This window comes from Perognathus longimembris, chromosome 4, assembly GCF_023159225.1.
Source record: "Perognathus longimembris pacificus isolate PPM17 chromosome 4, ASM2315922v1, whole genome shotgun sequence".
NCBI classification, from domain to species: domain Eukaryota; kingdom Metazoa; phylum Chordata; class Mammalia; order Rodentia; family Heteromyidae; genus Perognathus; species Perognathus longimembris.
Window position 1 is genome coordinate 52759818 of NC_063164.1, and position 25142 is coordinate 52784959.

Consider the following 25142-nt stretch of genomic DNA (forward strand, 5'->3'; position numbering starts at 1 on the left):
GTGGCCCCCCCCCCCCCACATAGGTGCTGCATTGGTGGTAGTCCTGAGACTGTGCTGGTGAGGGGCATTTCTGATGTAGTTGTGCTTACAAGGCAGGAACAGAGGTCCTCTAGAGGTGATTTTTTTTCCATAAGGAAAACTAGAGATAGATGGTTCTCATGCACTAGACTTACTGGATCAACAATACACAAGCTCTAAGTCTTTCTTTTAAAACATGTGTTGGGCTTAGGGTCAGATGGCAAGATCTCTTTCAGAGGCAAGATATTGTGTGTGTATGTGTGTGTGTGTGTGAGAGAGAGAGAGAGAAAGAGAGAGACAGTGAGACAGAGAGAGATCAAGTCAGACAGACAGAGAGAGGGGGAGAGAGAGAGATAAAGAGAGAGACAGTGAGACAGAGAGAGATCAAGTCAGACAGACAGAGAGAGGGGGAGAGAGAGAGATAAAGAGAGAGCAGACAAGGGAAGATCCTATGTCTTCTTCAACTGCAACTAGAATTAAGTGCCTCTCCCTGTTTCCCTGTAGTATTATAATTGTAGAGCTTGGAATTCCTAGGAGAAAGTGGCCACTAGGAGTTAACACTGTCATTTAAATGGTACCTCTTCTGTCCAGACTGTTCTGAATGAAGACCCCAGGTCTCTGCAGTGGCCTAAGAGTTCTGAAGGAGTCCCGGCAGCCTGGGCCCCAGCCTGGGCTTGGGCTGGGCCTGGCCTGCTTGAAAAGGCTGCAGTTGTCTATGGAAGAATTTACCCTGTGTTCACCAGCTCTGAAACCCTATCTCTCTCCCCAAGGAGGGCACAGTTGAGCCTGTGACCAGAGATCACAACAGCTTAAGCTGCCAAGGAAGAGTTAAGCCTTAAGAGCCACCATATGTCCCTACCCCATGGACCCCAGAACCTTGCTAGGCACACAAAGCCCTGGATTTAGGAAACTCAGATGACTAGGAAAACCACATTCCTGTTCTGTGATGATGAGAGGCAGTCAGGCTTTGTAAGAAGTGTGTGTGTGTGTGTGTGTGTGTGTGTGTGTGTGTGTGTGTGTGTGTGTGTGATGGTATGGTACTAGGGTTTGGACTCAGGGTCGTAAGTTTTCTGCTCAAGGCTGATTCTCTACTACTCGAATCACACCTCCACCCTCCACTTCTAGCTTTTTGCTAGTTAGTTGGAAAGAAGAGTCTCTCAGATTTGTCTGCCTGGGCTGGCTTCCAACCTCAATCCTCAGATCTCAGCCTCCTGGGTTATTAAGAATACAGGCATGAGCCAAGGGCACCCAGTGAATCAGATAGTCTTTAGGTGAGTACTCTTATTTTGCAGATGAGGGTAAGGGACTTGTCCTGTTGGCAGGATATAAAGCAGACTCAGTCCACAGTGCCTGTGTGGAAATGTGGGCTTTATCCCTGATGAGCTGCATGACCCTGACAGGTTACTTCACATATGTTTCTTCTTCTCTAAATGTAAGCCTACCCACTCTGAGCTTCCTTTGCCCAGAATGGCCCACTGCAAATTAGCCTGGCTGCTTCCTACATGTCCTAGCAAGCGCAAGGAGTAACTCTGGACCTTCTCCACAGATCCTGAATTCTTAGCCTTTCCAAGCTCATTTGAAGCGAATCAGAATATTTTCAAGTAGACATTGCAAAAAAAAATGATGCTTTAATTACCTGCATGGATGCAAACAGTAGACTCGCTCCTTCTGTTGCTTATTTCCTTAAATTTCCTGCGAGCATCATATCCTCTCCAGGCTAAAAATACAAAACGCCATGTGCTAGGAATGACATTAATTTAAGAATGTGCCAGAGAATTGATATAAGCTGTTCCCCTTCAACCTATATCATCCTCCCCTCCTCCCTCCTGCTTTTCTCATTGAGCAAAATAAGAAGAGCTGCAGGAGCTATGTTGGGGCAGAGGAGCGCTCAGCACTTGAGATGCTTCTAAGGAGCCATTTTTGTTCAAAAAGTGAAGTTTCCAGAGCACTCTGATTTCCACATGTGAATTACCTTGAACTCTAACACCAGGTGAGACAGCTCCCTATCATTCCAACCCATGGAGATAAACTTGTAGTCAGAACTTGAACTTGCAACAGGGGTAGTGGTAGGGGTTTGGAAGGATGGTAGAAGGCACAGGACCAGCCTGGTCTCTTAGATATGTTTTATTTGGGAGAGTGACAAAAACATAAAGGTTGGTGAGAAAGATAAAGTTAGAAGACCAGGGAAAGAGGAAGGCCTGCAACTAGCATTTGTTGAGGGTGATGTCTGTGCCAAGAAGTTACTCAAGGGAAAGAAGCTTTGATGCAAGGGAAAAACAAAGAAGATTGGTAAAGAAGAGAGAGAAGAGACAGGGATGGGGATGGTATGGGGGTGGCTCTCATATATTTCCATCCAGACATAAGCAGCTGTCTTGTATGCCCATTTCTCTACAACTGTCTAAGCTGCTGGATAGGAGGGGAACACTGTGGTTGTGGATTATGAGCATGAAAAGGAACTCACTCACCACATTCAAGGTCGAGTTCTTTTACTATTGCTGTTCCCCAGCTCAGAGCACAACTGCTGTTTCTGAGAACATGGCACAGACATACACATCCACGGAGGTACTGACTCTTCTGGGCACGAGAGAGCCTAGGAATTTGACCCCTTGATTTGCTAGTCCACCTGAGCTGGGGAAGCTTCCTGGAGATATTGATTGAGGTTGTGAAGTAAATTCACTAGCACAGCCAATAAGGAGATGGGGCAAGTGTATCTGTCACTAGATTCAGTGTGCTCTAATGACGTGTGTGTTTTTCTCTGTGGTCCGGAACCACAGGGGTTTCTCATGGCTCCATTCCCAACATCTACTATGAGGCTAGACTTGAAGCCACACTTGTGGAAACAAGCAAGAGAGGAAGGAAGGAGACAGGGAAAAAAAGTGGGGGAGGAAGAGAGGGTAAAGAAAGCAACCACTGAGAAAAGCAACAGGTGAGTGACCCTAGGACTCAGGTCAGTGTTCATGAGAAGTGGGTTATTTACCTGACTGGATGGTAACTGCGCCCTTTTGCCTCTTCTCTCGGACTCTTTTGTATCTCCTGGCTCCAAGCCAACCCTTAGTGTACGCTTGCAGCACGACCACTCTGCCTATGACTTCTCGAAGGAGCAAGTTTAATTGCTCAATATGGTAATATTTGAGAAAAACCTGTAAAGGAGACATTCATTTTATCATGATAAGCGAATTCCCCAAAGAATCCATTTGAGTATATTCTGTTTTATTTGCACTGGCATTGGAGTATGAACTCAAGAGGCTCATGCATATTCTTTCTCAGCTTTCTTGCTCACCCCTTGAACCAGGACTCCCAGTCTGGAATTTTGCTGGTTAATTGGAGATGAGAGTCTCAAAGACTTTCCAACAGAGGGTGGCTTTGAATTGCAGTCCTCTGGAACTTAGCTTCCTGGGTAGCTAGGATTATAGGCATGAGCCACCAGCATTCAGCCCCAGTATATTCTTTTCTTGATGTAGATATTAAAGCCATGATCTGAACTAAGTTTTCAATGATTTGATTTATACTCACATTTCTGACTGCTGGGGGCAAATAAGTCTTTTTCTTCAGTGGAGCCAATCCTTGATTACTGACATCAACAGATGATAAGGATACATCTGGATAAAGATCCAGATGCTCTCCAGGCCTGCCTCATATCAGCCAGGAAGGAGTTCTTTCCAGAACAGAGCTCAGGCTCTATTCTCATGCCCCCCTCCCCCACAGCTTGTCCCCCAGAGAGGGACCACAACGATGACCACAATGACCTAACTTCTAAGGAGGAACATCAGTGCTTCAGGCTACACCCAGATGGGACCTGGCTTTGCAAGGAGATTCAGGATGGACCATAAAAACCTGAGATTCTGTAGGGACATGATGTTTTCCCAAATGAAAGCTATGCATGCTGAATCTGATAATCAGGATATGCAATAAAGAGCATGCATGAATCCAATGGGAAAAAATGAACAAAACGCTAAAGGGAGCTCATCACTGCCATTAATTTTGTTTGTATGTTTACATGTGTGCTAGAATATAATGTAATTAAAAAGGGACATACTGAAGTGAGCTCAAAAGTCTCATTCTAAAGATGGCGATGTTAATGCCTGTAACTCCAGGTAAAATGGAGGCAGAGATCTGGAGGATTGCAATCAAAGGCCAATGTGGACAAAAGTGGAAGACTTGACCTGAAACACAAATGTAAAAAGAGTTGGGGAGCATGGCTCAAGTGGTAGAGTGTCTGCCTAGAAAATGCAGGGTCTGGAGTTTAAACATCAGTACTGTCAGGTGCAGATAAATCCATGAGACTCTTACCTCAAATTAAGCAGCAAAAATCCATACGTAGAGATGTGATTCAAGAGGTAGATGTGGGCTGGGGATATGGCCTAGTGGCAAGAGCGCTTGCCTCGTATACTTGAAGCCCTGGGTTCAATTCCCCAGCACCACATACACAGAAAATGGCCAGAAGTGGCGCTGTGACTCAAGTGGCAGAGTGCTAGCCTTGAGCAAAAAGAAGCCAGGGACAGTGCTCAGGCCCTGAGTCCAAGGCCCAGGACTAGCAAAAAAAAAAAAAAAAAAAAAAAAAGAGGTAGATGTGATTCAAAAGGCCCTGCCTAGCAAGTGTGAAGCCCTGAGTTTAAACTCCTGTACCACCAACAAATAAGTAAATCTTATTCTAGCAATGTTAAATGACTCTCAAATTACAAATAGCAGGCAAATCTCCTCATCTGGCCCATAATAAAAGGTACTTGGTTCCTGACTTTTAGGTGTGGATCTTGCTTTTTGACCTCTACCGCCTACAAAGTCTGTTTTGCTTTTCTTTTTTGTTTGTTTATTTTAGTTTTTGTTGGTTGTGAGGCTTAAATTCAGGGCCTGGGCACTATCCCTGAGCTTTTAAACTGAAGAGTAGTGCTCTACCACTTTAAGTCACCATGTCACTTCCAGTTTTCTGAAGGTTAATTGGAGATAATAGTCTAGTGGACTTTCTTGCCCCAACTGGCTTTGATCCATGATCTACATATTTCAGCCTCTTGATGAGGTGGGACTGTAAGTGTGACCCACCAGCACCTGGCCCACAGTCTGTTTTACTAGTGATACCAGTCAGTGCTAAGAGACAAAGGCACACAGGAAAGTATCACAGTGACAATAAAGGAAGAGCTACCTTTGTTTTTCCCAGTACCCAATGATTTAATCTGGACTTCTCCAAGATAGCGACACAGCTCTCTTTGCTGGCAGGAGGTGTTTGATGTGCTCTGAATGCCAAGTAATAATATCTACAAAATAAGAGGAAAAACAAAGGAAACATTTCTAGTCATCATTTGATATCATGTAGGAGAAGTGCTCAAGACACACTGGCCAGCCTATTCTTAACAGTAAATATTTCTTGAGCTCCACTAACAGCATGTTAGGTAATAAAAGACACAATTGGTACTGATTTGCTTTCATGTTTTCTGCAATAGGTATTTTCCTTTGAATACTGTGTTGTTCATTCATATTCAGTACATACTCAGTGTCTTTTACATGCAAACTCAAAACATATAATCCTTTTTGAAAGCTGACATTTAGACAGTCCTGGCAGTGAACATCATAATTTTAAAAGGTAGTATTATTATAAAAATAATTTAAATCCCATTGTACATTTTTGACTCTGTCTTAAAAGTACTATCTGAAGCAATTTGTAGCTAGCCTGACACCATAATTCTCTCTGTGCTGAAATCTATGTCATACCCAAGAAATAGAGTAGGCACATTTCTTTCTTTCTTTCTTTTTTTTTTTTTTTTTGCTCAGGGCCTCGGTACTGTCCCTGAGTTTCTTTTGTTTAAGGCTAATGCTCTACCACTTAAACCACTGCACCACTTCTGTCTTTTTCTGAGTAGTTTATTGGAGATAAGAGTCTCATGACCTTCTTCCCAGTCTGGCTTCAAACTTGAATCCTCAAATCTTAGCCTCCTGAGTATCTAGGATTATAGGTGTGAGCCACCAGTGCTGGGTAAGTAGGCATATTTTTATGTTGTTATTGTTGTTATTTGTGGTGCTGGAGATTAAACCCAGTCTTATGCATACTAGTCAAGCGCTCTACCATTGAACTATATCCCTAGCTCCTTACATAGATTGTATAAGTTACATCATGTTGGTGAACTTCTAAGCTTTCAGATGAAAGGGCTTCTGGGTAGATTCAGAGAACAATACTGTAGAGGAGGAAAGCTATCATCTCACTCTTGCTAGGTTCATAACTGAGATCACCATAAAAAAAGAAAGATTAACAACAGGAAAATATACAGATACTTTTAATAGATTTTATATGACCCAGAAGCCTTCCTTCATAGGATATGAAGAGAATATTATTAACACCAAAAGAATTTTTTTTCTCCCCGCTTTCTTCTCTCCTCCTCATTCTTGGCCCCCTCTTCCTTCATTATTTTTGCCTACAATGGAACCTAGGGACTTTTGTATGCTAAGCATATACTCTAACTTTCAGGTGTATCCTCAGCCTCTTCTCTGTGTTTAAAACACGTATAGCTGAGCTCGGCTTCAATAAATCATACCTATACTCCTAGCTATTCTACTCAGGAGGCTGGGATCTGGAAGACCGTGGCTTGAAGCCTGTTTGGGCAGAAAAGTTTATGAGACTCCACCTCCACATAACCAACACAAAGCTGGACTGAAAGTGTGGCTCAGGTGGTAGAGCACCACCCATGAACAAAAACGCCAAATGAAACTGAGGCCCTGAGTTCAAACCCTAGTACCTACAAATATACAAATATGTATTTATTACATATAATAAATATGATACTGAATACATTATATAATAAATATTCTATATTATGTAGTGAATATATGTATATATTTAAATATAATATTCTTTTAGAAAATCTTTATTTATGGTGCTAGTACTGGCACTTGAACTCAGAGTATCACATTCTCTGTCTCTTAGCTTTCTTGTTCACATGTGGCATGGTACCACTTTGTTGGGCTCTGGCTATACCTTTAAGGGGCAGTCCCGAGAGGCCTGCTTCTTCTCCTGCCCTGGGGCTGCAAGGCTGTTATCCACTCCTACCTTCCCCCCCCCCCCGCCCCCCCCATCTGGAACTGGAAAGTCGGCCCAAACCAGCCCTGCCTCCCGTCTGGCTCAGAGCACATGGATATCATAATGGCGCCCAGCGGAGCCCAAGGGGCTGGTTCTGTGGGCTGTGATCTCTGCCTCTGGGGGAAAGCTCTGTGACATCACTGATGGACAGCTCAGATTAGCCTGTCACTAATCTGAGCTAGCAAGTCCAGGTCCCTCCCCTTCCTGCCGCCATTACTGTTATATAAACCCCTCCCCTGAGTAAAGCCGGTGGAAGTTCCAGAAGCTTACCCCAAAACACCCGCGCGACTCCCGTGTAGTTCTTTAAGTGTGTGAGGGGAGGAGGGGCGTCTTGCGACTACACACCGCCAAGGTTTGCACATTGGGCCGCACGCCAGCTTTCTGCCCGGCGGGATGGGGCGGAACACACCACGTGAGGGTGAAAGGGGTCCCGACACCACTTGACTATACCTCCAGTCCTGTATTTTATTTGTTATTGAAGAGGGAGTCTCCTAGCCTTTTCTACCTGGAGTTGGTTTCAAACCTCAAACCTCAATCCTTCAGGTCTTTTTTTTTTTTTTTTTTCAAATTTTTATTATCAAACTGATGTACAGAGAGGTTACAGTTTCATACATTAGGCATTGGATACATTTCTTTTTTTTTTTTTTGCCAGTCCTGGGGCTTGGACTCAGGGCCTGAGCACTGTCCCTGGCTTCTTCCCGCTCAAGGCTAGCACTCTGCCACCTGAGCCACAGCGCCGCTTCTGGCCGTTTTCTGTATATGTGGTGCTGGGGAATCGAACCTAGGGCCTCGTGTATCCGAGGCAGGCACTCTTGCCACTAGGCTATATCCCCAGCCCCTGGATACATTTCTTGTACTGTTTGTTACCTTGTCCCTCATACACCCCTCCCTCCTCCCCCTTTCCCTTTCCCCCCATGAGGTGTTCAGTTCACTTACACCAGTTTTGCAAGTATTGCTTTTATAGTTGTTTGTCTTTTTTTACCCTGTGTCTCTCAATTTTGGTATTCCCTTTCAATTTCCTAGTTCTAATACCAGTATACACAGTTTCCAATATACTCAGATAAGATTACAGAGATAGTGTATATACAATCACAGGAAGGTGATACAAGAATATCATCAATAATAGAAGCTACAGATACACATGGGACATTGAAAGTAGTTACAACTGTGATATAACAATCATTTCCATAACATGGAGTTCATTTCACTTAGCATCATCTTATGTGTTCATAAGGGTATAGCTATTGGGCTCTTGTGACCCTCTGCTATGACTTGCCTAATCCTCCAGGGCTTAAGTCTCCTAAGTAGTTAGGATTGTAGCCATGAGCCACCAATGCCCAGCCTTTTTTAAAGTCTTACCTTAGTTTTTCCTCAGAAAACTTTCAGAGATCTTTTCTCTGCCTTTTGTTGCCGTTTCATTTCTGGTTGTATATATATATTATATGTGTGTGTGTGTGTGTGTGTTGCTGAGGAATTGAACCCAGGGCAAGGCAAGCACTCTACCCCTAGGCCATATTCCCAGCACTTTTGTTGCCATCTATAATTAAATCTAACCCTTTGGAGGCTTAAAAATAAACTGAACTTCTTTGTCAAAGAATTTTTTTGCCATTCCTCAAACAAAGCTAATCTGCTACTTCAAAAATTTTAATTATAGAGCTGTTTTTACTTTAAAAATCATCAAAATATGAAACATGGTCCTTCTTCCTGCCAAATATCTCCATACCTTTCTGTTTATGGAAAAAAACATACTTTATCTGAACTGGAGTCAACTTTGTCTTCATGTTATGAGATTTTTTTTTGCAAGTATAAGGCTAGATTTTCTGGGAACATTTGCATTTAGAGATTCTGGGCCTGTTTCTGTAAATCAGTCTGATTCCACTTTGGGGGAACAGAACTGGTCTCTCAGAACCTCAAGTGATGGTAGAACATTTTTCAGGATCAAAATCCTGATGACAGCAGCAGGGATAGACATCCAGGAATGGAGTTTAAGCCTAATTGAGCAGTATATGATATCAACCAAGATTCTTCAGTCTCACTTTCTCCAAGACAATAGTTTCAGTTATGGCTTCTCTGATTTGGCTTTGGCCACAGCAAAAACCATTGTGCTTTAGAGTTCATGGAGATGGTGGGAATAGTTGGCAAATGGATAGGGGAGGATCTTGGGGAACTCAAGTATAGCCATTTGCCTTGTGGGCTTATTCATGGTGAATGCCCAATATGTTGATGACATATTTAAAGAGAACCTCATGAGTAACCATCATTGCACAAGATGAAGGAAAGCAAGACACATTCTAGCTATGACTATAAAGAAGAACAAGATACTTTCCAGCTAAGTAGTCAAGAATGTGCACTCATTTTTCAGACATCTATGAATGTTTCTTAGCAACTGTTGATTCCTAAATAGGCAATCTGCACCTCTAATCCTAGTTACTCAGGAGGCTGTGGTCTGAGATTCATGGTTCAAAACCAGCCTGAGGCAGAAAAGTTCTTGAGACTTTTCAATTATCCAGCAAAAATCGAGAAATGGAGGTGTGACTCAAGTGGAAGCTTTGAGCAGAAAAACCCAAGTGAGAGCATCAGGCCCTAACTGAAGCCCCACTATTGGCACAGAACAGCCAAACAAATAATAAATAAATAAAATAGGCACTGTATCCTAAACCAACACTGATATTTAATTAACTTTGATTTTTTTTTTACTTCTCCAACCTTAACCTCTTACTGTGAAGATAATATCCATATCTAGAAAGAGATGAGCAACAGTACTGTAAAGAAGTGAGGTGTCAAAAGCTGTGTATAAATAGGTAAGTGATATATGTGTAGCAGTGTACAATAATGGAGACAAGAAAAACATGATGCATTTCAGTATAAAGACTCTACTGTAAGGAACAGGGAGAGGAGTGTCTTCAGGGAGACTGTGCCCCCTTGTTCCTGAAGCCACTTGATGAGTTGAATAATGCAGGAAGTAAGCAATAGTAAAGTAATACTAAGCCTACAGGTTTCTTTGAAGACACTGAGGAATCCTGTTTTCCCTGAGCTCTGCCATGTAGGTAGTAATGACCTCACAGATGTGTCTATACACTGAGGTAAATCCATTCTTTCTACCTGTAAGTAATCCAGTCGCCTGTGTTTCTGTATTCCCATGAGTGGAAAGAGGAATCAAATAAGGAGTTATTAATTTTTTAAGTGGTAGCTGTTGGGCTTAAACCTCTGACACAGAACCACACACACATATCTTAGAAGATGTTGTGAACAGCACATTGAATACAATGTCAAGGATTGCACGTGACTCATGGTGCTCCAGAGCCATGCAGGAAGTAACAAATTACCCATGGTCTCATTTTTATCACAATATATATGTTGAGAAATATCTATTCATATGTTTTCTTAAGATACTGTAGGAAATGCAGGCAATGCAAAGAAGTTTTCAAACAGAACAAGGAAAGCAGTGTGTGCAGTATTAGTAATATGTCCACTTGCCATTGTATTTTTTCATATCTCCCATTCACCAGATGTGGGTCACTTAGTCTAGATCACACTCAATAAGTAAGGATTTCAGTTCTATTTCTTAGTGGGAGGAGAATCAAATAAATTGTGGACATATCACAAAGGATCTTCCTAGAGTGCCAAATCTTCTTTCTCCTAATGTAGTCAGGTGCTGGTGGCTCACAGCTGTAATCCTAACTACTCAGGAGGCTGAGATATGAGGAACATCGTTTAAAGCCAGCCCAGGCAAGAAAGTCTGTGAGACTTTTAACTTCAATTAAGTGTGCATGCATGCACATGCACGTGCACACACACCTCCACACCCCAACACCAGAGATGGAGCTATGGCTCAAGTGGTAGAGGGCTACCCTTGAACAAGAGTTAGGGACAGTGCCCAGGCCCTGAGTTCATGACCCAGGCACCAAAAAGAAAAGAAAAGAATAATAATAACAGGTAGTATTATTCAAGTCATATAACTTCTAGGTTACTGTTTTTTGAGTTCATTTGTTTTGTTTTGTTTTGTTTTGTTTTCAGTCATGGGGCTTGAACTCGGGGACTGGTTGCTATTCCTCTGCTTTTTCACTCGAGGTTAGTGCTCTACCACTTTGAGCCACAGTACCACTTCCAGTTTTCTGGTTGCTAACTGAAGATAATAGTCTCACAGACATTCCTGCCTGGCCTAGCTTTGCACTGTGATCCTCAGATCTTAGCCTCCTGAGTAGCTAGGATTAGAGGAATGAGCCACTGGTACCAGGGCAGGTTACTGTTCTAAAGAACTGATGAATACCACTAATGAAGTTTAATTTTCTTATGTAAGGGAGAGAAAAAAAATAAGTTAAATGTTACTTCTCACCAAAAAGAGTGATGAATTTGCCTACATACAAATAAAAAATATACATGAAAAAAGGACAACTTGGGAAGAGTTTGTTTTTCCAAAACATCGTTGTTTGGTGTTTCTATATTACACTTTATTGTACAGTCTACACAGAGGCCCCAAAGAACACAATTGTTTGTGGTGTTGGTACATGCTTCACCAAATCACTAGTGCTGGATTTCTTGGCCAACTTATTTAACTTGAAGAATACTGCCTTTGAGAAAGAGCAAACTTTTGACCTCATTCTACTACCTTTACTGTTAGGTACCTTTAGTACTTCTACCTAATTCTGTACCTTTAGTGCAAATGGAGAAAGTCCTTGGTAATATGGAGTGGAGAAACAGAAACTGGAAAGTACACTCAAGTTATTCTAGTCCATCTCAGCAAGAGGAACACTTTCTGGTCTTGTTCATGGTCCACTCATAAAAGTGTGATAAATACTGTACTTCTCAGATGGAGCCAGGAACAATGACTATGTGTTCCCCAAGAATATCTGGGCTTCCTGGGCTTCCTGGGTCATGGAGAAGGAACAAAGAAGAGAGGCTGAGATCTGAGAATCCCAGTCTGAAGACAGCCCAAGCAGAAAGTCTGTAAGACACTTTAATCTCTAGTTCAACAGAAAAAGGAGAAGTGTTAAGGCACCAGGCATGAGCAAAAAAGGTAAGGCATAGCATCCAGGCATAGAGTTCAAGCCCCAATACTGGCATTAAATAAATAGAAATAAAAAGTGGGAGAAAATGAGGAAGGGTGTAGCACTGTTCCAAAAGAAATGTACTCACTATCTGACTTATGTAACTGTAACTCCTCTGTACACCACCTTTACAATAAATTTTAAATTAAAAAAGAAATAAAAATAGCATTGGTGGGGGGAGGGAGGTATGAGAGACAAGGTAACAAACAGTACAAGAAATGTATCCAATGCCTAACGTATGAAACTGTAACCTCTCTGTACATCAGTTTTATAATAAAAAATTAAAAAAAATAGCATTGGTGACTTGTGGGGTAACTTCAAGTAGCTTTAATACATGTATTTTGAGTGCCTTATAGGAGTTGAAAAATAAGAGATGGACAGAAAAAAATTCAACTTGTTACCTCCTCCCGCATAAGAAATGTACTCACTGTCTTACATATGGAACTGTAACCCCCCTGTACTTCACTTTGACAATAAAGAAGAAAAAGAAAAATATTTCAAAAAAATAATGGCTAATAAAAAACAAAAAACAGGAGAAATCTCAGATAACCTAATGTTTTCAGATGTACCCAGACTCCTAGTAAAGTAATAAGTAGCCAAAATAAGTAAATGGAAAGAAACAATAAAGATCAGAACAGAAATTAAGAAAATGGAGGCTGAAAGAAAGATATAATCAGTCAATGAAACAAAAAGTGGGTTCTTTGAAAAGGCAAGATTAGTAAGCACTTTGCCAAATTAACTAAAAAAAAAAAAAAAGGAGAAGACACATATTAATAAAATTACAATTACTGGCGAGGGTCATGACTGAAGTGGTAGAAGAGTACTTGCCTAGCAAGCATGAGGCCCAGAGATCAAACCTCAGTGATACAATAAACAAACAAACAAACAAACAAAAAACAAAGCCACACTCAATATTCTTTTGACACAGAAACAGAATCTCTAGATTGACCTCAGAAATCTAAAATTTAACAAGTTGCTATAATAAGCCAACCATAGCTTGAGAACCACTGACTGAGGTGAATATGAGAACTGACTGCCATCAAGTGGAGAATCAGATGGTTTACTTAGTTATCCCAGAAGACCTAAGTGGACAAATGCAGAAGCCCTAGAAGGGTGATTTGGGTAAGGATTAGGAAGGAAGCCATGGTGGTAATTAGACATTCGAGAACATGGAATGGGGCACCTTTAAGGTCAGGAAATAAGCCCTCTTAGACCTGGAACTCTTCTTTGAAAGCTCTTTGACAAAGTCAGGATGCTGCCAAAGAATTTCTAGGTATTTTAGGTAAGTGGTTGGACAGAATGACCCTTTGAGAACATATTACTTCACTTTTATCCTAAAGAATTACTTCTATGATTTTGAAAATGATACTTATTGTGAGACAGAGATAAGGTGGATCATGGTTGCAGGCCAACCCAGGCAAAAAGTTCCCAAGACTCCATTTCAACCAATTTTTAGGTGTGGTGACACATACCTAGAGGCAGGAAATGTAAACAGGAGGATCATGGAAACAAAAAGCAAGACCCTATCTCAAAAACAAGTAGAGCAACAAGCATGAAACCCCTGTACTGCAGTATCTGTCTGTCTGTCTGCAGGTCTATCTGCCGGTCTATCTGCCGGTCTATCTGCCTATCTGCCTATCTGCCTATCTGCCTATCTATCTATCTATCTATCTATCTATCTATCTATCTATCTATCTATCTATCTATCTATCTACCTACCTACATACCTACCTATCTACATACGTGTATGTTTATCATTGACAGAATACTTCGACTGTATGCTACCGTCTTATACTTTGGTACATGTAAAGACTACTAAAATCCCCTTGTTTGTTAGGATCTCTGGAACTATGATCTCTTTCATAGGATAGTCTCAATAGCTATCTAGATTAGTGTGTGTCAGCATCGTCTTCTGGCCATCCCAGCAACAGCATCTGAAAACTTGTTAAAAATGGAAACTCTTTCTCTTCATTCTGTATTCCTTTGTACACCCATCCACTATTGAATGGAACTCTGGGGCAGAATGCAGGAATTTGTATCTGCTTTTATGAAGCCTGCTTAGTGAAAAAGGTTCAGAGCCAATGATTGCATCTGGATTATTAATGTTATAAATCTGTAAAAATGGGGGCTTTCAATGTGTGCTGGCAGACCCACACATCTACCCCAGTGATCCAGCAGCATGTTCCTTTCTCTCCTACTTCAGAGAGATCTAGTGAATGGGCATGCTTCCAATTCACTTACACACACAAGGGACACCTACTGTATACAGGACATACAAGTCCACGAACACAAGGAAGTTTCAGCTAGCTGTACAAATCTAAGGCAAGCTGCTTTTCCTAATAACCTACAGAGGAAAAGAAAAGCTCTAGTGTAACAAATCACTGTATACACACTAAAGATGGCAGTCCTCAGGGTTTTTTTGTGTGTGTTGTTTTTTTTTTAAATTCTCCTTGCTGAAAGATAAGCACTCTTATGGGGATGGGTAGACAGGGGAAGGTGAGGGAAGTATTTAATATGCAATAGGTAGCACCTCAGCTAATTAATCTGAGTATGAAGGATTTTCTGATGTATTTACTAAGAAGTGTAGGAGCTCTTCAAGCATTAAACCCAAGTTGACATTTTATTTCATGTACTTTCTCTGTCAAAAATCCTCTCTTATGATGGAATTGAAGTCCGTTAACTAATGATACATTTGGGCCTATTCATCTCTGAAGCTTGTAGGTGGTACCAAAAAAAAAAATGCTACAGATCTACAAATACGTGTACTTAGAAAGTATTTGAATGGTAGAAGCATTATTTGTAACTGAAGAGTATTACATTGACCTTAGGTAAATGCTCTAGTAACTCAAGTTTTTGCAGGTATGAAATCAAAACATAAACATTGTATATTGGGGCAGTTGTATGTATATTTTACACCATTGATGCATGAATCAGAATTTTTATATGATTAGATGATTATTTATTATAGTTGATTAAAGTGTTTAAATGTAAAAAAAAAAAAAGGTTCAGAGCCACAGAGTGCCTCTCTACATCTCCATGGCTTCTCCTGCCTCTCTTCTTGTGAGGCACTGGTGACTTGAGAGCTGACTGGAGTATTTCACTTTCCCATGGAAAAGGTGAGCTACTCAGAATCTTCACATATGTTCACTATTCAACATTGTTTTTTTGAGCTTTGCTAACAAACAATTGGGATTGATTTTAGCATCTACCAGGAGGGGAACGGCTGGATAAATATCACAGATTTCAATGCAGGAGTTGAAAGGGATGTATGAGAGCTATAGGAGAACATGGATTTATATCTAATACATATTGTTGGAGCAAGTTCGCAAACTGAACAAAAATTCAGGAGGTTCCTCTCCTCTTCTCTAGAGCTCTTTACATATATGTGTGTATGTATGTATATATGTAATATATGTATATATGCATGCATGTGTGTGCGCTCTACCTTTATTGTGGCAGCCTTTTTCCTATTTCAAATATTTACTGAGGAATTCTCAATTTACGTCAGTGACCACCCAAGCTGTCTACTTGAGACTCCAAATACTGGACAATCGTCTGAATATTTCAATCCATAGAAATAATTTTCTTTTATGTAGATAATGAAAGTAGCAGAGCTATTTTGTCTTGGATAATTTGATAATTACCCCCAATTGCTCATTTCCCTTTGTGTGTCTAAAATTCCAGACTTAGCTTATTAAGTTCTTGTTATTTACCATAAGCCCCTTTATTTTAATTTTTTCCCTTTGTGTTTGGCCTCAAGTAAAGAAACACAACAGCTGGACACCATGTGCTAAAAAAAGAAAGAAAAAATAAAAAGTCACTATATCTGTTATTTGTACAAAGACTCCTCAATTTGGGCCTCAGAACAAAAAGTTGCTGTTGTGTTGTGCAAGTCCTGAGATGATCAATTTCTTCTGATGAACTATTACTATAGCATTCTGAATGCAATAGGTACTTACTTGCTGCTGCTCACTTATGAGTTTAAATGAAACTCCTCTGAAGAGGAGAAAATCTCAAGGACTAAGAATTAAAAACTGAAGCTAAGCTTATTTATGCATTAAATTTGTAGTAAAAAGCTAAACTTGAAGCTGATGATTCTATTTTATAAGGAGAAAATTATTAATGGACTTTTTTTTTCTAATGTGTCTCCTTTATTTTGAGGGTAGGTTCTGAAATTAGATTCTCATTTGGCATTCTGACCCTATCACAAACTCAGTGTAAATTTGTTTCCTCATTAGTAAAACTGGGACAATAGCATCCATTTGGGGGTCTACTTCTGGTGCTGAGATGGCAGCAGAAAGCTTTCTATAAATGAATGCTCAATGGATGTCCAGCCATCTGTCTCCTTTTTCCCATTCATTTCTTTTGACAAAAAAAAATCCATTTTTCTCTTCCACCTCCCAAATTCCTGAGGAAAAGTAGATAGTAATCATTTGAGTTATCTCTAAACTATGGCTCTCAGGGATGAACAGATATTTACTGTAAAGCTCCAGACTGCTTCAAGAGTCAAGTTCAGGTCAGAGAATGGACCGGACAGTGGTTTCAGGTTTCCAGGAGTATTGTGTGGAATGGAATTCAGGATCACATCTGGCCTCCCAGGGAGAAATGCCTTGATTGGGGAGTCAGGTCTGTGACTGGCAAAGGCTGGAGAAGAAGCATGCACACGGGCCATGAATTAGCTTTTGGTGGGCCAGAGAGCTTCTTAACTCTCCTTACTCTTCTCCTCTTCCATTCTCTTCTTTTGGCTCATCATTATCTCCATCGATTTTTCCTTTGGCTATTTCATTGTGGGGCATGAAGTAGCCCTACCAAACGTCCAGCCAGGACAGGAAATTTTAATTGAGTCACTGATGTCCAGAGAGTAAGGTCTGGATGAGTCCTCTCTGCTGAGTTCATGTGGCCCGATTCCTTTCTCCAGACTTCCTCCTGTTTCTCTTGTGATTTCCTAAGCTGTTTCCAAGAAGTTGCTCCCTGTGATTCTGCTTGTAAGCACATTCTACTGTGATTTGACTGGTTTTTGAAGCTGCTCCGTGCACAGAACAAGGAAGAACTTGGGAAAGACAGGCTGGCTTTATCAGTATGACCTCTTGTGTAACTCTGGAGAATGGTGTGACTGACATCTCCTCTAGTGCCCACTTTCCAATCACCACAATAAATTCCTGATGAAATTTTCAGAGCCTGCAATGACAGATTTCCCCCCCGCCCCGATCATTCAATATGTGAAGGGCAGCTGTCAGCAGTGCGGGGAGGGGGGGGGGGATCCACAAGAAAGGCAAGATTTAGAATTGTCCTTATCCTTAGGCAAGTTAGGAAGGTCGATTTGAACCCAACCTGTCCCCTAACCACTTGAATAGGTGGTCCTCCCAGAAAGTTCTTCAGTCCATAGTAACCTGGGGAGATTGGCACTGCCACTTCCTAGACGCAGGACCTTGAGAAAGCGACTTTATCTTCTTAGTCTCCCCATTTGTCCAGGAAGAAAGTTGAGCCAGGCCACCTCTTGAGTCTTGCAATGATATTGTAAAGAGCCTATTTAAAATGCTTTTGTTTGTTCATTACACTATGGAAGATTATAACAATATTCATGTAAATGTTGAGAGAGAAAAAGTTCTCCAAAGTTTCACTTCCCTAAATACCCAAAAGGTATCAGCACACAAAGTCTCACTTCCCTAAATACTGAAAAGGCATCAGCACACATGCAGGTGGAGAGAGTGAGCCACCTGCTCAACTAGGATAGAGGGGCTGGGCCAAGCTTTATGATAGCACTTGTTACAGACCTCATCCCATAGGATGGGACACCACCATGAAGTTGCTGCCATTCAGAGATAAACATAGACTATCACATACCATCCAGGTGTTTTCACAGCATTGAAGCTGTCTTAGTCCTCCATGCCGTGGTAGCTCTTTGCATATCCTTCACTAATAACACTCCCAGACAACAGGGGTCAGGGATGTCTCTTCAAGCCTGCTACAGCTGTCCTAGCTCCCCCAATGGAGCTGTGGCTCCAGTGGTGTGCCTCAGTGGTACACTCACATCTGATTATATCAACTCTCCCCTCTGTAGCTACAGGTATAAAGAAAACCCAAGGATATGTTGGAGGATTTGGGTTTGCTGACTCTTTTGTCACTGTGGACTTCCTGGGGGAAAAGCAGCTTTCTTTCATTATGCTCAGCCTTTCTCAGGTGTCTGGCCTCTCCTTTGAGGCTGATTTTTAAAGCTTTCCCTTACACCTCTGGAGTTCTGTCAGGGATGTTAAGGTGAACTTTTCTCGCTGGCAACTGATGATTGTTCTTTTTGCAGGAGTTAAAAGAATGTGCTAGAGGCTTAAGGTTGCAACATGCCTTTCTCATGGTGAAGGAATGAGATGGCTCCCAGGACTTCACCTGCTCTCACTTAGGAACATATGCATGTGCTGTCCTTAGGCTGTAAGGCAAGGCTTGAGAAGTACCAGGTAGTGAGGAGGAGGAAATTAGTGCTCTGAGGACTTGGAAGCATTTGCTCATTCTCTTACTCAGTTAATAAACACTAGGGATTTTTTTAGATGCATGTTTGGCTGCCTCCCATTTCCATGCTCACTTCACCTTGCTTACTGAACCCAGCGTGTCCTATTCACTTTCTAAGCCTCTTCCTGCAGCTACGCATGGTGTGGAACCAATGAAGTGGATCTTTTTAAAATGGCTTCTGGGAATGTGCTTTCTTTTCTAATAAAAGTAGTATAGATTGGCACCGAGGCCAGCTATCTTTAGAATTTCATCCTGATCCTATCTTCCTGCTTTAAATTCATATATGATGATTGGGGGGCAACCAGCTCCTGACCATGAAAACCTACATACTAAAGATGGTACAAAACAAGATAGACTAAAGGAAGTCAGAGGTGTTCAGGTTGCTGATGATAGCATTGAGCTGTTGAACTATGCTAGAAATAGGTTATCCTTGAACTTTATGTTTGTGTGTCAGGACCTCACATTCTTGCTTAGCGTTTTTACTCAAGGCTGGCAGATCTCAGCCTCCTGAGTAGCAAGAATTACAGGTGTCACAGGTGTCACCACGAGTGCCCTGAAACTAGAAATTTTTATATGAGAACAAACAAACAAGCATTTACCAGTGGTTCTCAATTTAAGTGATCCTCCAATTTTGCCTCCTGCCCTGGGATCTGAGATATTTGACTTATTTTTCCCTAGAGCTAGTGATGAAACCTAAGCCCTCACACATTCTAGGCAAGCACTCTACCACTGTACATCCCCAGCCACCTGCAGACATTTTCAGTTGTTACAACTGCTAGTAGTGGGGAGATAGTAGGCACTGGTATCTAACAAATGGAAGCCAGACAAGAAGCCCTCTTAGAAGGCCCAAGAAAATACCCCACAAACCTAGAATTCTCTGGTTAATAGTCAACGAAATGGCAATCATTCCAATGAGAAAATCTGGTTTAAGCTGCTAAAAATGCTTCTTCACTATTTACAGCCAAATGTATTCCTGACTCACAGAGTTCCTCATTGAGGAAATAAATACACACTACGTATTAGACAACATGCCATGTAAGGTGCTAGGGATACAAAAGTGAATAAGGTCCACTCAAGTTTCCTCAAAAGCTCAGTTAGCATGGAAGTCAGGCCTGCTAGGGTAAAGATGAGAGTATATTTTCTATTCTAATGTGTGGCGATCAAAGCACAGTCATGGGAACAGATGATAGAGGAGGTGCCAGCTTGCTGGAGTCCAGGTTTCAGAGGGATGGTGTCTAAGCCAGAGACAGGCATAGGGCAAGACCAAAGGAAAGAAAGTTTCCCACCAGAAAGAAGGGGGCATGTAGGCCAGCCATCATATATATGGCTGGCAGGAGTCTAGGTATGAAGGAGAATGGTGGAAAAACAAGGAGACTCAGTTGGGGCCCATTATGGAAAACATTACTTGGTTTCTCTAGCCAATGAGGAACAGCTATAGATTTGTATTTATGAGAGAAACACAGCCTTTCCATTTCTATAAACATAACTCTCATGGCAGTTTAAAGATTCACATGAGGTAGGCAAAAACTCGAGGGTTAGGAAGACACATCAAAGACTAAACAAAACCTCCACTAAGAGACAAAGATTCATGTTCTTGAAAGTCTGGCAGAAGTAGTTATAAGGAGAAAATGGGTGTTTAGAATGTCCTTGTAGTCCTTCCTTATGATTTCCTATTAATCCAATGGTGTGGAAGGCAACAATGTGCCTTCTCTATTACTGCATTCTCAGCACCTTACTACAGTGTTCACCATACTGGCTGGTCCTTACTGTAACATTTTCTCTTGACAACAGTAAAGTATGTCAGTGGATACAAACTGAGAAGGCCTGTGGGTTGGTGACTTGTCCTGGTAAAGTTACATAGATATGCACACACCTGCCTCACTGTTCATCCATGGAGATGTCTCTGGGATGATATCTACAATTAATATAGATCCTCCACTGGCAAGAATATCTAGATCTCAAATGCTTGTTCTAGAATCAAAGAAAGCCAACTGGTCATCTAGAGATGTCTTTAGTGGAGTTGCATGTCTCTAAGGATATAAAAAGATAAAAGCAGCAAACCACAAAGTGAGGAGATAGAATCATTCTCTCCAGAGTTTTGAGCACCTACTTTATATCAGGACTGTAGAGATATGAGGATGAACACAAAGACAGAAGTGCATACATGGTTCTTAAGGGACATTTCTCATAAAGGAACCTTGATTCTTCAGAAATGTTAAGCATTGGGGCTGGGGATATGGCCTAGTGGCAAGAGTGCTTGCCTCGTATACATGAGGCCCTGGGTTCAATTCCCCAGCACCACATACACAGAAAATGGCCAGAAGTGGAGCTGTGACTCAAGTGGCAGAGTGCTAGCCTTGAGCAAAAAGAAGCCAGGGACAGTGCTCAGGCCCTGAGTCCAAGCCCCAGGACTGGCAAAAAAAAAAAAAAAAAGAAATGTTAAGCATCAACACTTATGTTCCTAATCCTTGGCATTCACAAAGCTTTCCTTACCTGCTAAGGCTCTTGCTACTACTTGGAAGATGGCCATAAGATCAGGCAACTTCACACACGCAAAAATCACACCACAATTAATATGGCCTACTAAACACAGTTCCCTTAAAAATACCATTCTCTTTCCAATTAGGTCATATCTGTAAGAACCCTCCTAGTGTCACAACATTTTGGAGACTCATTTCTAAAATCAATATAGAAACTTCCAATTAAAAATTATCTTCAAAGCTGCTAAACTATATTGTGTGCATGAACGTACACACATGCATACTCAGCTATGTGTGTGTGTTAAGTTATGGAAATAACCACAATCAATTTGGAACTAAGTCTGATAGACAAAAAGGTCAATCCAAGTACTCCCATAAGCCAATACAGAATTGCATACTTAAGTCCAAAGGAAGCTCCAAGTAAAAACTATTTTGATTTTGATTCTTTTTTTTTTCTTTTTTTTTTTTTTTTTGCCAGTCCTGGGCCTTGGACTCTGCCTGAGCACTGTCCCTGGCTTCTTTTTGCTCAAGGCTAGCACTCTGCCACTTGAGCCACTTGAGCCACAGCGCCACTTCTGGCCATTTTCTATATATGTGGTGCTGGGGAATCAAACCCAGGGTTTCATGTATACCAGGCAAGCACTCTTGCCACTAGGCCATATGCCCAGCCCCGTAAAAACTATTTTGAATAACAGCAGAAATGATGGAACAAATGTACCATTTCTGGGCTGCTAAATGGGCCATTCTCCCCTCCCCCAACAAGTATGGAACCCTAGTGTGCATTTCATGAATTCACACAATTAGCCTTCCTTTCTTTTTTTTTTAAAGTTTTTATTATAAAACTGATGTACAGAGAGTATACAGTTTCATACGTTATAGCCTTCCTTTCTTCAATGCATGTGTGTATCTTTTCTCACTCTGCCAAGAGTTCTACACAGTTACAGTCCTTTAATTTCATCTTAATCACAAACAGAAAACAGAAAAAGAGTAATTGGAAGCAGTAAAGCATTGAAGGGGAAGATGTGAAGAGGCGAAAATTTAAGATGCTGTTCAAATTAGGTAGATCTCCTGTTGTGTCAGGATCACAGTTGATAAAATTCTACACAAGAGTGTGATGTGGCTCAGCTGGAAATTCCTAGGATTCTAATACAAAACCATGACATCCAAGTTAGGGAAGTTACAATAAATGTTAAACAAATTTGGACTCACCTTACAAAGAAAAGATGATATGCACTGAACAGTTTACTCTTTATTCCTACTTAAAAATTACTAATTTATCTTTTACTTAAAATGGTTAATACACTCAAACGATGAGTAGGTAAAGATGATTGTCTGAATACATACATTAAATTTTCTCTGTTCTGAAGCCTCAATGAAATGACAGCACAGGGATTTTTTAGAAGGTATAAATCCTCTGTGAAGACAAAGGGAATAGATAAGAAAGGGAGAGAGGATGTGAGTAATAAGATTTTGGTAACAAGAAAGCAGATGGAGAAATAGTAAAAGATTTAGCAGACCTGAGAAAACGGAATCCTAAGTCATGGTAGGGAAAGATGAGAAGTAACCTTCTCCATTCTCTCTTCAAAGGCTCAGAAGTTTAATGTCAGACACTAAAAATGTGGGGGGAGAGTTTCCTAAAAGTTAGTAAAGCAGCAGCCGTATCCCCAGGTTTTCTTCCCTAATTCCAGAGGAAGATTTTCTAGATTTTTAGTCTAAAATCATGCAAAGCTCATAAGTACTGAGCACTAAAGAGAGGAAATAAGTGAATGCTTGTAAATATTGAATGTTAAGACTCTGGCTTTCCCAGCAGTCTCCAGGATCCTGGTAGCTGATGTAGGCAGAAGACTGGCTCAGTGTGAATTTTCCTAAAGGCAAACTTGCAATCTGTTTATTGAATCAACATGGGGGGGGGGGGTGGATCTATGTATTCATCTGAGTGGCTGGTCATAGAGGCTGCTGTACCCAGGGACAATGTTAGGGGAATATTACAAAGTCACAATTCTGTCCAGAGGGGAAATATGACTGGACTGGGACCTCAGTTAGGACATAATATTGTTTAAAGCAATGGAGCCTTCTGGGTATTGCCCTAAAGAGACAGAAAGCAGCAGGTGAATTCAGAACCCAGAGGCAGCTGCCAGCAACTAAATACAAATTTCAAAGGGAAGAGGAAAACCCAGACCAGTAAGAAAAAAAAAAAGCAGCAGCTTTGGTTGAGATTTATAAATAATGGAGACAATTTTATAGTTGGAACAGGAAAAGCATATTCCTTGAGCATAGTCAAAACTAAAGACTTAAAAAAAACTAAAGACTTCTTAGAGCACAAACAGAGGCTGGAAAACAGCTCTGACAATGCAATGTAAAGTCTAATATGGTTCCATGTGCAACACGGACCTCATATACCCTGTGAAGACAATCAGAGAAACATGTTCACTACATGAAGGAGTTCAAATGGAGCCAGCACAGCCTGGCTTTTCTCTAATCCCTTAGAGAGTGGACTTAGCAAACTGTCTTCAAAAGACTTTTGCACAGTGAAGTTGTATAAAAACCAAATAAAACCCATCAACCTATGTTTACGCTTCCATATAATAAGCTGCTCATAGTTCATAGGCTGAAGTTAGCATACAGTTTTTAACAAAATTTTGTTCTCAGAAAATTTCTGGGCCAGGTGGACTATTCTACTTCATCATTGCAGGCTAAAGTCCATTCCAGGGCATAGATTGGTCAAAATACAGAGTAATGGACACCTATTATTTTAGCAAACACTGCTATTATTTTAGCCTTGCCATCCCCTTTTCCTTCTCTTTTTCCTTCTCCTCCTCCTCATTCTCCTCTGCTCCTTCTGTTGTTCTTCTTTCTTCCTCCTCCCCTTCTTTTTTTTTTCTTCTTACTTTTTGTGCTAGACCTGGGGCTTGAACTCAGGCCCTGGGCACTGGCCTTGAGCTCTTTTGCTCAAAGCTAGCACTCTACTACTTGAACCACAACTCCACATTTTATTTTTTTGGTGAATACTTGAAAATAAGTGTCTCATGGACTTGACTGTCCAGACTGGCTTTGAACCTCAGTCCTAGATTTGAGCCTCCTGAGTAGCTAAGATTACAGGTATGTGCCTAGCAAAACTTATTTTTGTTTATGATTATCTTTTTCTTTTGGCAGTGGTAGGTCTTAAACTCACACTTACTAGGCAGGTTGTCTGTCACTTGAGCCATGCCCCCAGCTCTCCTTCCTTTAATGGGCCATTTAGGCCATGGTTCAAGTGAAGCTGACTCCTTTCCTGGCACTTAGCCCAAGGCTCTGTGCCTAGCAGTGATTGATCCAAGGGCAAGCATGTGAGCCAGGCTGAACAATTCCAGAGCCACTTGTGTGAGAACTCTAAGAAGGTCTCTTGTTATAGATGCTGTTATGCCTAAGAATGCTTCCTGCCAGCAGCCATCTTTGCCAGCATGAAAGAAAATTAGGTAATAGTGCACAACTTCATAAATATACTAAAAACCACTTTTGAAGGGTGACTTTTATCATATGTGAACTGTGTTGTAGTCAAGCTAAAAACAAGAGTCATAGACCAGAGCCTGAGCTAAGGGCTTGGGAGAAGAGATGAGAGATGCCCAAGAGAAACTTCAGAAGGTAAAGTGGGCCGAACCTAATGATATACTGTTTAAAGGAGGTAAGGAGAAGTTACAGGTAACCCCTACTTTCTGGGGGAGAGGATGTAGAGGAAAAGAAGGGGGTATGGGATGAGGCTCATACCAAAGTCCCCAGCTTTCCATGCCATCCTGAGAAAGGGAAGTAGTAATGAAGGAAGGAAAGAAGAACTTTACCTGTTCAACAGACATTGACTCATGAATGTCATGAGTTGAGTCATAGTGAGTACAAGTCTCCCACCCCGTGAGGTGGACTGGGAGAAGACTTGGGGGCTAAGGACAGCCCAGGAGTCTACACGTAATCTCTGGCAATCTTCAAGATGTGGCTCTGCATGTGCGCCCCTTCTTGTCATATAGACAAAAAAAAAAATCTTTGACAGAAATCTGGGATTAT

The 25142-nt window shown here is 41.2% G+C and overlaps 1 protein-coding gene across 1 annotated transcript in view; it reads right to left on the reverse strand.

Annotated features, from left to right (window-relative positions):
* Positions 1-25142, reverse strand: part of Myo3b (myosin IIIB) — a 408218-nt gene that overhangs the window by 143050 nt on the left and 240026 nt on the right. Inside the window, exons 25-27 of the mRNA XM_048345752.1 lie at positions 5156-5267; positions 2996-3158; positions 1655-1735 (exon numbers count right to left, since the gene is read on the reverse strand). Of these exons, the coding sequence (XP_048201709.1) occupies positions 1655-1735; positions 2996-3158; positions 5156-5267 (356 nt within the window). The remainder of the gene's footprint in view (positions 1-1654; positions 1736-2995; positions 3159-5155; positions 5268-25142) is intronic.